We start from the raw sequence: 17,348 nt of genomic DNA on the forward strand, positions 1-17,348 counted from the left end.
GAGATAGGGCCTTTTCGGTGGCTGCGCCTAGGCTCTGGAACTCCCTCCCTAGGGAGGCAAGAATGGCCGCCTCTGTGCAGTCTTTCCGCCGACAGCTAAAGACTTTTTTCTTCCAGCAGGCCTTTGGAACTGAAGGTTTTAAGGGTAGTGACAGAAGAGGATGCTGTATGTTATTGTTTTACTTGTATGCTCCTAAACTGGGTTGCAGTATTTTAAGTGTATATCTAATTGGTTTTAACATCTCAATAGTTTAATCCTGTTTTAATGCTGATTTTATATGTTTTATATTTTTATAGGTTCTTAATGATATGTACTTATTTTTATCTGGAAGCCGCCTTGAGTTCCAGTTTGGAAAAAGGGCGGGGTATAAATAAAGATAATAATATAATAATAATAATACAAGTCCCTCATTTGAATGACCATCATATTTTAATCTATGGAAGTTATAGGAAACTGTCTTCTACCAAGTCAGGTAATTGATCCATCTAACTGAGACTGATCCTGTATCTTTAGGAGAAGAGAAAGTCAGCCAAGTGCAGGTGTTCTTGCAACACTGCAATGGGAAAAACCACAAGGTGGAATTCTCCCTTCCCCTTGCACAACTTTTAAAGATACAGAAGACCTCTTGGTGGCCAGGCCAGGCCTCTAAGAGGTCCTCTGTATCTTTAAAAGTTGTGCAGGGGGAAGGGAGATTTCCACCTTGTGGTTTTTCCCATTACAGTGTTGCAAGAACACCTGCACTTGGCTGACTTTCTCTTCTCCTAAAGATTGGCAACCCTACTGCCAGATCATACCTCTACTGCTGTAAGGGTTGCCATTTGATCACTGGTAGTTTTGGATGCCTGAAAGAGATTGTTCAGTAATGTAACTACTTCAGTGGGTTACACTAGCCAGAGTGAATGCTTGAAAGCATCATACTCTATGGTTTCTTGTAAAGGATTTATGAAATACCTATCACTTTGTTCTTAGCCTACAGACAAAGCAAGGAACAGCAACAGCAGTAGTTTTGCTGTCACTCATTCCCCTTAAAGAAGAAAAAATCAGATGTGTAAAGGAATGGTATAGAAGTGAAATAGACTGCTGAAGTTAATTTGGGAATAAACAACTACTGTATTTGAAAGCTTAGATGTGAACTCATGTACTCTACACACTTATGCTTTCCCCCTTGTCCCCTTTCATTTCTTGCACAATGGGAAATACTTTTACAAAATGCATTAGATGTTACAGTAAATGTGTGATTAATATTTTAGTGCCTCTTTGATATCTTATGCTTGAAAGTGCTAAATACAAATATTTTGATCCATTTCTTCCTATTTCAAAAAGGAAAAGTAAAGGCAACCAACCTACACTTACTGACAAGTGCTTAGCGAATGTTCAAATAAAACGATATTCATATGTTTCCGAGAAAAGCTTATGTGACTTAAACATAAGCAAGCAATGGCTTTTAGGATAAACTGACAATGCATTTTTTTTTAGCAATACTGAGTGTTTATTAAAATGCAGATTGTCAGTTGCACTTTACTGCCTAGTCACATCACTATTGTGCTTCTGTTTTATACATGAAAGGCAGTGGGCGCAAGGGACCTTGCATAGCAATTCTGTTGATTCCTTTGACAGCTTTGTGATGAACTGTTGGAAACCAATTCAAAGCCAATATTAAAATTTGTAATAGAATAGATGTGCTGAGAATCCTAGCTTTCAGTTATCAAATGCTTGGAAAAGGTTGATGGGGGAATGTATTTACAACAGAAAATTATATTGTCTTCTAATGTATCTTTTTAATTCTAATTGTCTTAATTTCATGGAAATCAGATTGTTTTCTACATGAGAAAATCATGTGATGTGTACAGTTGTAATCCAAGGTTCAGGCAATATACTATGAGCATAAATGTATTTAGTTACTGATGTTAATGTATTATTTATACAATACCATCAGTATGCATATGACATTCATGTGTTGAGTGGAAACATATGAAGGGGGCTTCTGAGTGGTCAGCAAAATGTGCATAGAAGTGCCTGTCACGCGTCTGAGAGGAGCCCAGGGATATTGGGGGCAAGGCTTGTGTGCACATCCCTGCCCTTCTACACAGTTCTTTCCCCTTGTGTGTTCAGGCCTACTGTATTCTGTTAAGAAACCTTTCTAAAATGTGTTTTTAGTTTTAGGGTTTTTTTGTAGGGCATGTATATCCGTTTTCAAAGAAGTTTGTAATTCTCTCTTCAGATGGCTATTCCTATGAGAAGGAAGCAATGGAAAAATGGATCATTGAAAAAAGGCATTCCAGTCCCATGACAAATCTCCCTCTTCAGAGACTTGTACTTACCCCAAATAGAACACTGAAAATGGCTATCAGTCGCTGGTTAGACACTCAGCCAAAATATAATGAAAAGCCATCGTCCTAAACAGTATGATTGCTCTTTCAGTTAGTGGATATGAAGCTGAAGGTAGGTGAATAAGTTGTAAGATACTTTGTGTTACTATCTCTCATTGTACCTCTATGTACACTGATAATTTATACAGTGCTTAATACCTTGACTTGACTTTATTTAGTTTGAACAAAATTCAAATTGTTACATAATATAATATAATTTAACTCACATAAAGTCAAAATTAAAGTTGCAATTCTATATATATAAGTCCATTGAACTTAATAGGACTCACTTCTGAGTAAATATGCACAGCACTGCATGGCCCATTAGGTTTAGTGGAAAAGCTAAGCATGTGCTGGATCATGTTCAGTAACAAGTTACACTTGCATAATTTCTATAATTTGTTTAACAATTAAGTACTTTGTTTGGTGCCTAATGTGAATTATTTGAAGAAATTAAATCAAACATTAATTGAAAAACATGTAAAGAATTTTATGTCCTATCAACAAAAACTTTACTTTTGGAGCATTCAACTAAGTATACAGAACCCTATAGTGGTTAGATGAATTTTCATCCTTTCAAGTGTTTGTATGCTCTGATTAGATATGGCATGGAATGCTAGTCAGCAGTGGATGGCAGGATCACTTTGGCTAGGAGCCAGCACTGACATCATGCTTCCTTAATTAGCAGTTACATATAGTCCGTGGAGCATGATCCAAGAGCTAAATGACAAACCTCTCAAACTAAGGCTAATTGAACGAACACATCATCAATGTATTCCATACAAGTGTGGTGCTCATAATACTCCAAAGGGCTTCAAAATGCCCAAACTGCGTGTATCTGTATTAGGTAGCTGAGTGAAAGTCTGACACATGATGATAGTAATCAAGACTGTCATAGGGCCTGCACTATGCTAGTCACCAGATATTAAATGAAAACATAATACTTGCGTGTCAAGAACTTTTAAGGAGTTTTAAGGAACTTTTAACCAGTTGCCGGAAGCCTCAGGAGGGGAGAGTGTTCTTGCACTCAGGTCCTGCTTGCGGGCTTCACCCAGGCACCTGGTTGGCCACTGTGAGAACAGGATGCTGGACTAGATGGGCCACTGGCCTGATCCAGCAGGCTCTTCTTATGCTCTTATGATATGCCTCGGAGAGAGAAGTAACCTATAGAGTAGGGTGCACCTACAGCCCTCTAGATGCTGTCCATCATCCCTGACCATTGACCATGCTGACAAGGGCTGATGGAATGTCTGGAGGGTCACAGGTTTCCAATCCCAGTTATGGGATGTGTATTTGTGTGTTCATCTCTCTCTAATTTCTAATGAACCATAACTGAAGTTGCATTAGTAATGACTGACTTACCTACTTTCTTAAGAGTGTTATGCCGGTGAAAAGTTATGTATCATACCCAACCAGAACCTATATTAATAGTCTTTTATTTCATATGGGAAAAATACAGTAGCTGTGCAAAAAAATAGATCTACAGAACAAAAGAATAAAATAAGATTGTACAAAAGCAAGTGAACAATAAATAAGCTAGAGAATAACAGTTCATTTTGAAATTGAGGATTCTTTATGGAATTTTGTTAATAGCACACAAATGCTGTTATAATATACATACATAGTGTACACATGGAAATAATTGTTAAAGGGCAACAGAATACTCCAAACTTGTATAATCCCAACTTTACAGGAATGTCCTTGAAAGCATCCTTGCAATTAAAAAAAAAAGGATTTCCACTGAAACACTGAAAGTATCAGATGTCCTTCCTATAAAAGTGAAATGCATGTGCTATATATTCCTCCCTCAGACATTTGTTGGGTGTTCTATAAAAACACTAGCAAAACTTGTATTCCTCTTCCTTACTTTCCATCTTGTACTGACATAGCACCTCAAAAGGTGTTTAGATATAACTATGTAAAGTGCTGTTATATGTTGTTAACATGTCATAATATTATGTTACTCAGTGCAATAACCAGGATGTTGGACAAATTTCATGCAAAATCTCCTGTAATTTACTTCCTGCTTTGCAGTAACTAAAATCAACCTCAGTTGCATGATGGCATAAAATATGGCTGCTGAATGATCTGCACAAAGATGACAGCAAGTTTATAGCTGCATCCTTATGAAACTGGAAGAATGCTACTAAATCTTCCTGACCAAATCATCATCATAATCCATGGATAGATTTGGGTGTTCTGTGAATCCCACCACATTGCAGGAATTAATTCTTTTCAAATAGTAAGAGCTATACATGGCTGTACAAAGTAAATGTATTGATCTTTCTCAAAACGAGCCAGCTTGATATACTGATCAGTTGTTAATCAGCAAGCCTGTTTAAATACTCTCTTGATGCAAATGGTGGCATTTGTCTTCCTCTGCATTATCAAATAGCTTCTTAACTAAATGGTGGCCAATCTCAGGAAGACAAAGGACAGCCTTAATATTAAATAAGTGGCTGGATGATCAGGTTTTTGTTATACAGCCTGTAAAATATTAGTGATTAGTATCAGTAATTTATATGCCACTATGCCCTAAGTTTTACAACCAGAGAGACATGGTTCATCACTAGTATTAGTTTGTGATAAAACAGTGGTAAATATTCAGACATTAGATTCTACAAAATTTCGCTTTGGCTTTGTAGAAGTGACATGACTCAAATGAATGTCTTTATTAAGTTGAGAGTGCTGTTTCGAGAGAACTTCCTGGTACAAATGAGCCACAGGCTTACCTATCCTGCTATCCTGTGGGCAGGCAGATGCTTGGCACTTTAGTTCCTCTAGTTCTTTAGGCTGAGCTCCATTCTGGATACTGTCTCCTGGTGTTACAATGGAAGAGGAAGAGAATGTTGCAGTTTGATTGCCATAGCTCCCTGCCTGTTTGGCAGAGAACTGCTCACAGCTCAAAGATAGAGTTGTCCCAGCACTTTTCAGTAACCCTTCTGCAGCTTGGCCATGCCAACTGCGATTGGGTAGATTCATCTGCTGCTGCTGCTGGAACCGTACAGTTTTATCCATAATCCCCATGAAGGGAGTATTGCGAGGCCTATGATCTGCTGTTCCACTCTGAACTTGGCTGCCTTTGCTTTCCTTGAGTCGAATGTCTGGACTTTGTCCTTTCACACTCTCACAGAAGCTGCTGCTTGAAGACAAGCTGCTTGTTGAGCTGGAAGCTACCATGTTAACAGAAAGTGGGCCAGAACAGACAGAACTTTGCTGCCTCAACTCACCAGTTCCTTCAGACTGTGATGGACCTGTTTTTTCAATGTTTGTAGGAGCATGGACAGCCAGCCTCTCATGTGTTTTGGATTTACTCATGAAAGAGTGAGAAGATCCTTTATCACTATGCTGCAAATAGGGGGCCTGAATGGCTGTTAGTCTTTCATTGAATAATGCTGAGCTATTGTTGACTGCAGTAATACTTGCTGATAGTGTATTTGTCCCATCCACATGCTGGCTTTTATTTTTGCTTGGATTTGTGAGGTGTCTGGAGGACACTAGACTTGGAGGAGGATACTGAAGGGGCTGAGTCTTTATGCCAGACTGACTAGATCCAGTTCTTGCCCCAGACTGGACAGAATTCAGATGCTGGTTAGTTTTTACTATCTGTGCTTGTTTTGTGGGCTGCATGGTTAAGCCAGGTTCTCGCAGATATTTACTGCCTGCTCTGTTTGGAGGGGATATGGGTCGAAATTTCTGCTGGCTGCTTTCCTGAGGGGTTCTGCTGCATGATGAAGCAGCCTGGGAAAGGGGCAGCCTCTGTCCAGATGGGCCAGGCTCCTCTTCATGCAAAAAGTCCTCTTCTATCTCTTGCAGACTGAAGTGATCTTGTACAAGAGGTTCCCCTTCATTGTCAGAGTCATTGTTCTGTTGGGTTGGCTGAGGACACGGCTGCTTTTGTTGCTGTGTTCTCTGGAGCTGTTTGCACTCCTCTTCAACTCGAGTTAATAATCTCTTTATTTCTTGGTTACCAGGGCACAACTTTATGGCTTCTCGCAGATCACCAAGGGCTGCATGAAACTGCCTGAAGGGGATAAAAACCAAACATAGTAAATCTTGGCACATTTACCTTTTCACTAGAGCCATACTAACAGGTCATTTTCTAGATAGTTCATTAACATGCTATATCTTATCACCCCCATGTGTGCCCCTTGTCAAGATTTGCATGGATAAGCCTCAAGTTCTTTCTACAGTATGCTAAAGATCCTTAAAGGAAGGAGTACAGTGTATATGCTTAGCTGGTGTCACATATTTGTCTTTCTTTGTGCAATAGGCTTCTCTTGCATATTCAGAAGGATGAAGGAGTCAACAAAATCATATGGCAGAGTTCTCTGAAATGCCTCCCCTGCCAGGCCTGTAGCAGTGTGGAATGCAACATTTGCATTCTCAGGATGTAGGAATGTGTGCACCCCCCCATGCTGATTTCACAGCAGAAAATGTACCCATTTTGTCTGTAAAAGATTATCTTTGAGAAAAGTGTTATATGTGACAAAATGCTAGAACTGTTTTTAGCAGAGGCTAAACTGGGTTACTTCATGGCCCTAGCCCATGGACCACCCTCTTTCCTCATTTTAGCAAACTTACACAAAATCTGAAGGTAAGGGAAGTAGTTGCAGTTCAGTTCAGTTGCACATCACAGAAAAAGTGCTGGTCAAATACAGTAGTAGTTCCCTTTTCTGCTCTGTTGCAGAACTGGTGTTTGTTTATGGCATTTTTGCCAAAACAAGAACCACTACCACATTGAGCAAAATTATCCTAATTTTTTTCTTCTGTTCAATCAAAAACCAGTTTAGATACTAGTGAAGTTACTGGGTTGTCTCCCTGCCCCCACCCCCAACCCGCTCATTATTTAATAGTTTTCTTCAACGAGATCCATTCCATAATTGCAAACCCTTTGTTGATACCCACCCAGAGAGCAGTTTCCATCAAAATAAATATAAACATACTGATCATGGACTTAACATAAAAGAGAGAAAACTGGACATAGCTTAGAACACAAATGGTAAACTCTTCCCTCTTTTGTCAAAATATAATGGGCAGGAAGGAGACAGAGGCATATGTACTTAGATGGGGATATAGCTGCTTTCTGTGGAGTTCTTCATGTCAGAAGTGTGACAACAACTGTTTGTTCTCTTTGCATACCTAAGGAAGACAGAGAGAGGGTCCTCCAGCTGGCTAGGCTGCCCAGCCTTACCTGTGTTCCTCTACCTGTCTTCCTTCCGTTGTAAACTGATGCTGTCAGGGAGCTGACTTCACTTCCATCCTCTCTTTCCTCCGCCTTGGACCAGCCATCTTCCTTTTGTCTCTCTCCTCTAGCATGGGGGCAATGACCAAGCCTGGCCATTGCACTTCCAACTTAGTTAGCTAGAGCTACAGCCTTTCCTATCAGATATATATTTCTATTAACAAAGTAGTATTTTCTTATTCAGTGATTCAAAGCAAGGTAAAAGCTTGTTTCCTCAGGTAAACCACACACACTCATTCTGCACAGAAACGCTGAGCAAGCTACTCTCAGCTAAACTCTTCTGATTTTAGCAATACTCCCAACACTTAGATGATTACACTAACACACCTGCTTGAATATCACTATGGAATAAACTGTTGGTGCATATCGACAGTCAGTACCTGCTGTTCCTCTTGGCTCTTGCTCTAGCATAATATGCTTCGTATGATGTGGGTTTGAGATCAAGCGCCTTGGTAGCAAACTCCTCTGCCATGCCAAAATCCTGCCAGAGCAACAATAAAAACAGCTTTGATTCAGAAATTATTGCAATCAACCATCACAATGTGGAGGAGCTAAACAGCCCTTTTACTTTTGTGCTGGGCAAAAGCTAACCCTTGTGGCATCTTTCTGATCACATTTCCACTGATTGCTGTTCAAATTTGTACTGTAACCCAAGCTGACATGCTTTGACCCTATCAAAGCGGCTGGTGTCTAGTGTATTAGTGTTGCTTTTGGAAATGACTTTTTAAAAAAGTTTGGTCATGATAGCACACAGTGACTGAATGGCTATGCAAGTACTCACTAGCAGGTCACCATTTTCAGCTGTGTTTCTACAACCTCCTTATAGTCTGCCACAATGGATAATAACATGGACAAAGGAACTTACATTCGTTTTTCTGCGGCACCTTGAGAGGTTTAGATACAAGGAAACTCTGAGCTCACTGAAAGCTTTCATTTCTTCTCCAAAACTCTCTCGAGGAAACTTCCGTAAGGCATACTGGTACCGCTGGGCTGCCTCTTTCATCTTCGCTTTCTGCAAGGTGAAGAGCATAGAAGTTTGAAATCTGGTTATTAAATGCTGTTTTCAACTGAAAAATAAACCGACATGTTAACAGATGCCACTGGCGATATGCTTAAACAATCAGAATGTTGGATTTCATGGTTAAAGAAAGAGCAATATTTATTCAGATATTTCACTAAGAAACTATGTTGGATCATTCCGTTCTGTCAAGCGGTTCCCTCACTGCACCTGCATAACAGTTTCTTGAGCTGGAACTTGGGGTGGAACATCTATTTTGGGGACTCACTGTATATTGATTTATTTGTCAATAATAAAACTCTCACCATCTGGCTCTGCCACATCACATAATATGGACAGTGAGTGACATAAATAAATACATTTGTGTAAGATTCTAATGTTATATCGTTCTGGATTTTCATGAAATTTACCTAAAGCCATAGCTTAATTTTGTTATATTTAAAACAATGTCCTGTTTTGCACATTACTGTTAGATAACAGTAATACATATTCTCCTAATGTATAAAAGTGAAAAGTCTTTCCAAGAACTTCCAGTGAAATAAGTGAAAATGATTTTGGAAACTACCTGAAAAAATTGAAAGAAACTGTGAAAGCCCAATTGTTTAAGAGTCCAATTCTATACATCTCTATTCAGAAGTAAATCCCATTGAGTTCAATGGTTTGGATCAAACAAAGTTGTTTGGTTTGCGCAAGGACTTCCTCTTGTGCAATGGAACTTCCTCTCCCTTATCTGTTCTAGGTTTTCCTCCCAATTTGGGGGTGGGAGGACAGGAAAGAAGAGGGATAGGATGTTCTGATGTGCAAATAGAAGTCCTTGCGCAAACCAAACAACTTTGTTGGATGCACGCCAAGTGTCTTAGTCCCAAGTAAAGTGTATATACCACCCTAATCCTAATTCTGGCTAGAGAGTAGCAGAAAATCCTGCATCTAAAGCTCTGCTACTCATACCGGCCAGGGTGGAAGGTTTTTTGTTTGTTTGTTTTGCTGCCCCAGCTCAAGACTGGAACAGCACAGAGGTTCAGTTCTAGCTCCCCGGTTGTAGAGCCACAATTATATATTGTTGTGAAATACTGCCAGGGACTGACCCCATTGCTTCCCTCCTGCATAGATGCAAGGAGCAGGTCTCAGGTCAGGAGGAATGTTGATGAAAAATAGCTGGCAGATAAGCCAAATAAGGGACAGCTGGAGACTCAGCTGTTGACAGTGAGCCCTCAGAATCCCACTGAACAGAGGAGGAAGGGAAAGGGTGGGAGTGAGAGGGCCTGACTTGAGTTACAGTGGAGCCAAACCTGGCAGAGAAAAGGGGCTGGCAGAAAATTTGAAGAGTAGGCAGGCTACAGGACAAGGTGTCTAGGCCCACCCTACAACTATGAGAAAATAATTCAGTGTGGGTGTGTCCTGTGGTTGTGACTCTTTGGGGCCTAGAAGAGGGGAACAGGAGCCATGGACACAGGCCTCTTGATGTTCCCTTACCCATGGAAGTGCAACAATTTTGAAGGATATTTATTTAAACTATCAAAGGTTTTTAACAAAAATAAGTCCATTCATATTCAACATTGGCAAGCTGTACCTTGAGGCATCTTTAATACTTCCATGAAAAGTGTGAAGGAGCTACTGATCTGAACTTCACTTAAAAAGCAGTGTTTCAGTTTACTCAGAAGATTTGTCCTATCGACTTTGTAAAAAATGAAATTGAAGGAAACAAGGAGTTGTCCCTGCATGTGCTAGATAGGAGAACTACTTTTATTAGTAGAGGACAATTCATTCTTGCAAGAAAACTATTCTTTTTGTATGCTTTGCTGAGCAGACAGTTCAGACAAAACATAATACAGATTGAAAGAGCTCTTGTAAAAGTTATTGCACTATGCTATGATTTAAAACAAGGGCCACTGAACTTACACATACATTCAACTAACACACAAATGGCACTGGCCATTCATTCATCCAAAAATGCAGCACCACGCTATCTTTGCTTGTGTAGATCAAACTATGCTGTGCTCTAGGTAAAGTGACTTCTTATTGCCCCTATGCAGAATTGCACAAAGCCCTTGACAAACTGTAACTATATTCTTCAAGTGGGTTCTCTCTGCTATCACATCACTCTCATTTGCCGCTTATACAGGTATGATTAATTGGACATACACAGTTCTCTCGTTCCACAATATACATGCAGAGTACTACCCAGATGCTTTGTTCAGATGGAATTCAGTATGTCCTCAAAGATGATGTGTGTACTGGGTGCATTTTAGACTTGCCCTGAGTAGCAAACATGGTAATAATGCCAACACAAAATAGGGGTGTGCAAGGTATCATTTACTTGGGGAAGCCCAAAAGCTTCCTGCCAAAGTTCCTCCCAATAATGTCTGATGTAAAGAGGAATTTCCCCACAGTGACTGAGATTATGATTACATTTGCTTTATGTAACTCCTGGAGCTCGGTGTCACATCTAATGCAGGTAATACCTCTAATTTGTCTGCAAATTATCCCCTTAGATACAGAAGCATATCTTGCCTTAATTAAAGCAGGCACCCTTGCTTGCATTTCCTGAGAAGTTCACATTAAACTCCTATGCAATACATAAGTCATATCCTCTTAAACACAGGCTGATTAGCTAAGAAGCCCATGCAACCGTGTTACAGCTGTATGGCAGGAAATGTACTTGGTATGACTCATGCCAATTCACTTCTGTTGTCCCTTATTTTATGGCATCTATGCCCATTCCCAGACCCCAGTGAAAGCCCCTTTTCAGATTTAGGTTAACACCCACTGATAACCCAATTTTCTATAACTAAGCCCCTTTGTGCATCCCCAGTTTGTTCAGCTGCTGGGATATGTCCCCAAAAGCAGCTCCACACATTTCTCTTTTGAGGATGCTCTAACCTTGTGGATCTCTCCAAAAGCCCCCTTATGTCGTTGTCCACCTATAGCTAGTACCTCTTTCTAGCCTTCTCTTGCCCTTGAACAGTGTTTAGCTGGAACACCCTTATAGATGCACCTGCCAGTGCCTTTCTACAAGGGAACTCTTCTTTTTCTTTGAAAGATTCAAAGAAATCCAAAAGGAAAATATATAAACATTGTAAAGTTTGAGTCCAGGTGAGTTTGTCATCCACCTCTTTTGAGACCTCTATTTTGACAGGCAGAAAGAAACAGTGAACCCCGGTTGAAGACTCTAAACCTAGCTGGAATGGTATACCAATAAGTTAGCATGAAAATCTACCTTTTTGCATCTCTGTACTCATGCCATACCAGAATAAAAAATTTCCATGTGCCACCCTTTTACCTTTAAAATTTTATGGAGTCTTACCCCTCTCCAGCTCTCACAAGTCTTAACTCCAACAGTTTTGCATGTGAAACTTTCTCCTTCCTGCTCTGTCACAGTCTCCTTCCAGTTTTACATGTCCACCCCATGATTCCATAGAAGGCATATTTCCCCATCTCTATTAGAAACTCTTTTAAGTGTATGGTCCACACAACATTGGGAGGGTATCCTCTGTACCCTACTTAGTTACTGTATATAACTAACCATTGTATCTTTCATACTTCAGAATTGGTGCTTCTAGTGTTAATGCCATACGTCAGCCTCTTTGTGTAAATAAATATCATAAATTGCTAATTCCGCTAAGAAAAGATCCTCAAATTAGTTGCTCTGTGAACATGTATAAGGTATGGATTCATGTGAACACATTCCTGCACAAAAAACATCTGGCTACAAGAGACCTAAATCTATTAAGAAGCAACGACAGCATATCTTTCTCCTGTGCATGTAAAAGATGGTATCAGGTGGGTAGCTAGCTCCACCTAGCGCGTGAAGGCAAAAGAGCACTGTTGAAGTTTTGCAGGCACTTCCTGGTCTGCTCCTGTTCTTGCCTCAGTTCTCATTTGCCTTCACCAAGCTCAGTTGAGTCCTCTTTGCTCCTTGGTTTCAATCCTGTATTGTTCTTTCTGATTGTTTGTGTTGGTTTTCTATATTTGTGTTTTTCTTGTTAACTGTGTTACTGTTTTGTTATTCACTGTTTTTTCCCAGTTTTAAAAAAAGGGGTGTTATTTTTCCCCCGGAGACCAGCAGCATGGAGCTTTCAGTGAGAGGTGCCCCCACCCCCTTTTTTCAGTCACCAACAGTTTTTATGGCATTTCCTGGCCTCCACCCCCTGCCCCAGCAGCCTTGCAACCTCCTCCAGCTCCTCAGAAGTGGTAGCAGCAGCCACCTTCTCAATCAGGGGCGGCCTCCCTGCAAACAGCAGCATTGCCTAGATTGCACCGCGGCTTTACAGGCTTTCCACCTGCGGCTAGCTTCTTCTGTGCATCCATTGAAGAGACATGCAACAGGCAGCCACCAACGTGCACAACGGCCATTAGCCTCTCCCTCCCTGCCACCAAATCAGTGCTGAGGTGGGCAGACGCCAACTGTGGAGACTGTGTTGGACCTCTCCTAATGAGCCAGCACTCAAGCAGGGCTGTGGCGATATTCGCCTAATGTGAGAGTGTTCTCTGCCCCCCCACATCTTCCCAGGAACAACATCTGAGGTCCTTTTGCCCCTGTAAGCCCCCCAGTGTGTTTCTCCCATGGGGAAAGCAACCTGCAAATCAGAAAACCCCTCTAAGAGGATGAAACAGCTCTCCCCCGACCAGCAACAGATACACCATTGGAGCCTTTACCATGTCAGGGCCCAGTACCCTCACATACTTTGGTGGCACAGTTGGGCAGCGATGGCCCACCCCTCCACCATCAAACATGAGGTGGCCGAGGCACAGGCTACGGCAGGCAGGGTGGCTCTGAAAGGCAGGGCGCCTGTTTCCAGCAAAACCACCGGAAAAGACAGGCAGGGCCCTGATCAGCAGTCAGGATCAGTGGGAAATGCCCCCCACAGTGCCATCTGCAGAACACAGAGACCAAGAACCTCTATCTGTTGAAGAAAGCAATCGGCTTCACCCTTCCTTGGGCTCCATTTTTTCTACCAGCTCCTCACCTGAACCCTTTACAGGGTTTTTGGAGGAACCAGTCTTTCTTCAACAGACCCAAGAGGCGGGGGGGGGGAAGGCTCCAGTTTTCAGATTCTCAAGCTCAGCCCATTCAGTTACAACTTTCAGCTCAATCGCTTCAGCAGTTGAAGGAACAACTCAGGGACTCTCTCTTAATGGATCTGGCTAGAGATCTTTCTGCATCATGCAGGTCCTACCACAGGAAGTTTCAGCTCCCTCGCCCACTCAGGCACCACCTAGAAGACAGGAGATACAGGGCCTCTCAGCTAAGAATGTGCGTCCACCACAGCCACGGCTCAGGGCAGACACCTCCAACCTCCAGGAGGCACAGCTCTTGACCCGGACAATGGTTTAATCTTGGACAAAGAAGAATGGAGTGGGGATTCTGAATCTGAAGAGATTGCAACCAATAGAATTTTTCAGGAGCTGCACTTCCTCCCTCTCCTGTACAAGGCGATGGAAGCCCTGACTCTAACTTCTACAGAGGATCCTCCTGCCACCTCAACTTCTAGGGTTTCAGCGGTGTGTCCAGATCTGAAACTCAAGTCTAGAGTCCAGAAACTCCCTTCTTTACTTCCCAAAGTGCTCAAGTCGGTCTCGAAAGCCAACAAATATACGCTGGAGCAACAAATCATGGACCAGCTCAAGGTCCCGCTGATAGATGCTCCCATTGTGAATTTGCTGAATCCATCTTATTTATTATTTGATTTATATCCCACCCTTCCTCCCAGCAGGAGCCCATCTTTGAACCCAAAGGACTCGAATGCTCATCTGAAAGACGCCACTGAGGCAAAATGGATCAGGGTCTCAGAAGGATCCACAAGGCTAGTGCACTCTCGATCTGAGCAGCAGCAGCCTCCTCAGTATTTGCTTGAGCCTCCCTTCTTTGGTTGGAGGATCTGCTTGACGGTCCACAGCAGGACGTGGCCCGAGTACGCAAGGTCTCTTGGGCAGTAACGTTCATGGCAGAAATGACCATGGATGCTATGCAGTTTGCAGAAAGATCCACTAGAAGAACCCTATGGTTACGACATTGGGAGGCAGATGCTACAGCCCACTCTAATCTCGCTTCAGAACCATATGTGGAAGGCAAGTTATTCAGAGATGACGCCCTAGCAAATGTTTTGGAATCTAAGGAGAAGAGAAAGTCAATGCCATCCTTCAGGAAAAGGGATGACAGAAGGTCCTTTCGGCATTCATTCCACCCTTACCTGTCTTTTCAGTCCTTTTGTGGCTCCAGGACATCCAGAAGAGTGAAGGACGCCCACTCAAGCTGCCCATTCTGGAACAGACAGCACAACCAACCTAAGGCACAACAACATTTTCCCAACCGCTCGGGATTTGGTTTCCACTCACGGGGAAATAAGCATCAGTTCTGACGCCAACATCCTGCCAGTGGGGGGCTGTCTCCAATGCTTTGCACACCGGTGGAAGGACACTTCATCAGATCAATGGATACTTCACTCCCTCTGGTATGGCCTAAGGTTGGAGCTCACCTTCACCCCGCTGGCGAGATTCATTCCATCTCCCCTGTCAGCTTCTCCACAAAAAAGGGAAAGGGTCTTGCAGGTGATTTCCCATCTGATACAGATTGTGGCTATAGAAACAGTCCTGGCAGGGGAGAGATTTTTGGGAAACTACTCTCTATTATTCACCATCGTGAAAAAAGATGGATCGTTCAGAGCGGTGCTGGATCTAAAGAACCTGAACAGATTCATAAAGTACCGCAAGTTTCACATGGACACCTTACTTTCAATCAAAGAGGCCCAGAGAAAGGGGGACTTTCTCTCCTCCATTGACCTCAAGGAAGCCTACCTCCATGTTCCTATTTTCCCGCCCCACAGGTGCTACCTCAGGTTTGTGGTGGGTCAAGACCACTTTCAATATAGGGCTATGCCATTTGGCCTGTTGTCTGCTCCAGGGTATTCATGAAAATTGTGGTTGCCCTGGTGACACACCTCAGGACACAGGAGGTTCATGTCTTCCCCTACCTGGACAACTTCCTGATTTGCTCCCATCATTACACAAGGAAGGACCACGTGCCTGAAGGACCACGGCTTCCTGATCAACAAACCCAAAAGTCAGCTATTTCCGTCTCACTGCATAATACATCTGGGAGCTACTATAGACTCACAGAAAGGAACCTTAAGGTTATCCCAAGAAAGAGTAAACAAGATATGCAGGATGGCATCAAAAGTCCTGTCATCCGATTCAGCAGATCTGATGCAACTGGCGGTGCTCCTGGGGTTGAAGGTGTCTACATTCCAAACTAGGCCTTGGACGCATCATAATTCTTGGGCACTCCATGGGTGCTTCTGCCCTTCCAAAGCGACATAGCTTCAAGACACCACCACAGAGTGGCACTGTCACCACAGGTCCATCAATTGTTGCTATGGTGGGTTCACGAACCCAACCTGTTGAGAGGAGTGTCATTTCAGGATCCCCCTCGAACCCTGATGACACCTGACGCCAGCCTATCAGGCTGGGGAGCCATCTGCGACAGTCAGATGGTACAGGGCACATGGTCACCACAGGAATCCACTATGCCAATCAATCTCCTGGAACTTTGAGCTGTCCGTCTGGCCCTCAGGCACTTTGCAGAGTTTGGACAGTTGGGGCAGTGCTGGTAAGAATAGACAACATGTCGGCCAAATCTTATTTAAACTGCCAAAGGGGCACACACTCCCACCAACTCCAGGAGAAAGCCTCTCTCCTCTTCCAGTGGGCGGAGAATCTCCTCGACCTGTCGGTGGAACCCCCGTGGCGAATTCCCCCAAGGGAGGACCTGCTTTCTCAAGGACAGCTTCTTCATTCAGATCTGGGGTGGTTGGCACTTCATGTATGGAATTTGAGCGGAAGCGACTCCTAAGAAAGGCATCCCTCCCCAAGTACTGGAAACCATGATGGCTTCTAGATGCCCCTCCACAGTCAGAATATATGAGGGCACATGGAAGACCTTCTCAGCCTGGTCACAGAAAAAGGAATTCTTCTACGGAAAGCAGGAATCAACGAGATACTCTCTTTCTTTCAAGATGGCTTATCATTGGGCCTCAGACCAAACATCCTGAGGCGCCAGGCTTTGGCATTATCGTTGATACTCTCCAGACCTCCGGACATCCCACTCGGTTATCATCCTTTTATCAAACATTTTGTTAGGGGGGCAACTACATCAGTGCCACCTACGGTTCACCGCTACCTGACCTAGGACAAAGTGTTAATGGTCCTTCAAAAACCTCTGTTTGGACCTTTAAGTCAAATTTCTCTTCGTCTGCTGTCCTTTAAGGTTTGGTTTCTTGTGGCCATTATTTCAGTCCATAGAGCATCTGAGCTGAATGCCCTGTCCATGCATAAGAGTTTTTTGTGTTTCATAAGGATACAGTAGTCCTCCGCACAGTTCCTTCCTTTCGTCCTAAGGTTCTGTCTGCCTTCCACTGCCAACAGGAACTAATCTGGCCGTCCTAATCTGGTTCACACCACACAAGTGTGGCACTCACTTGATGTGAGGAGAGCCCTTACAGTGTATATTTCTAAGAAAGCCAATTCAGAAAACAGATAATTTGTATCTTTTCACCCAGGGTCCCTGGGAAATAAAGTTTCCACTTCCACGTTAGCTAGGTGGATCAAAGCATGCATTTCTTTGGGTTAGGGTTAGGGTTAGGGTTAGGCCTCGCTAAGACTGGCCCAGCCAGCCGGCATAGTGGCACACTCCACGACAGCAGAGGCCACATCAGTGGCG

General features: G+C 42.8%; 2 protein-coding genes across 11 annotated transcripts in view; one reads left to right on the forward strand and one right to left on the reverse strand.

Moving 5' to 3' along the window:
- WDSUB1 (WD repeat, sterile alpha motif and U-box domain containing 1) overlaps nt 1-17,348 on the forward strand; it is a 63,203-nt gene that overhangs the window by 44,100 nt on the left and 1,755 nt on the right. For 5 of the 6 annotated variants that reach the window (XR_009760494.1, XM_061608714.1, XM_061608716.1 and 2 more), the window contains one exon: nt 2,222-2,442. Coding sequence is in view for 5 of the 6 variants with exons in the window: in XM_061608714.1 (XP_061464698.1) it covers nt 2,222-2,400 (179 nt within the window). In the remaining variant the exon portion in view is untranslated. Of the gene's footprint in view, nt 1-2,221; nt 4,432-17,348 lie in introns of those variants that run through there. The other variant, XM_061608713.1, reaches the window with a different exon arrangement.
- The window catches only part of TANC1 (tetratricopeptide repeat, ankyrin repeat and coiled-coil containing 1), a 183,083-nt gene continuing 169,654 nt past the window's right edge, over nt 3,920-17,348 (reverse strand). For all 5 annotated transcript variants that reach the window (XM_061608706.1, XM_061608702.1, XM_061608705.1 and 2 more), the window contains 3 exons: nt 8,480-8,626; nt 7,995-8,095; nt 3,920-6,393 (listed from right to left, as the gene is read on the reverse strand). In XM_061608706.1, coding sequence (XP_061464690.1) covers nt 4,974-6,393; nt 7,995-8,095; nt 8,480-8,626 — 1,668 coding nt within the window. In that variant the 3' untranslated portion in view covers nt 3,920-4,973. The remainder of the gene's footprint in view (nt 6,394-7,994; nt 8,096-8,479; nt 8,627-17,348) is intronic.

This window comes from Rhineura floridana, chromosome 2 (assembly GCF_030035675.1).
Source record: "Rhineura floridana isolate rRhiFlo1 chromosome 2, rRhiFlo1.hap2, whole genome shotgun sequence".
NCBI classification, from domain to species: Eukaryota; Metazoa; Chordata; class Lepidosauria; order Squamata; family Rhineuridae; genus Rhineura; species Rhineura floridana.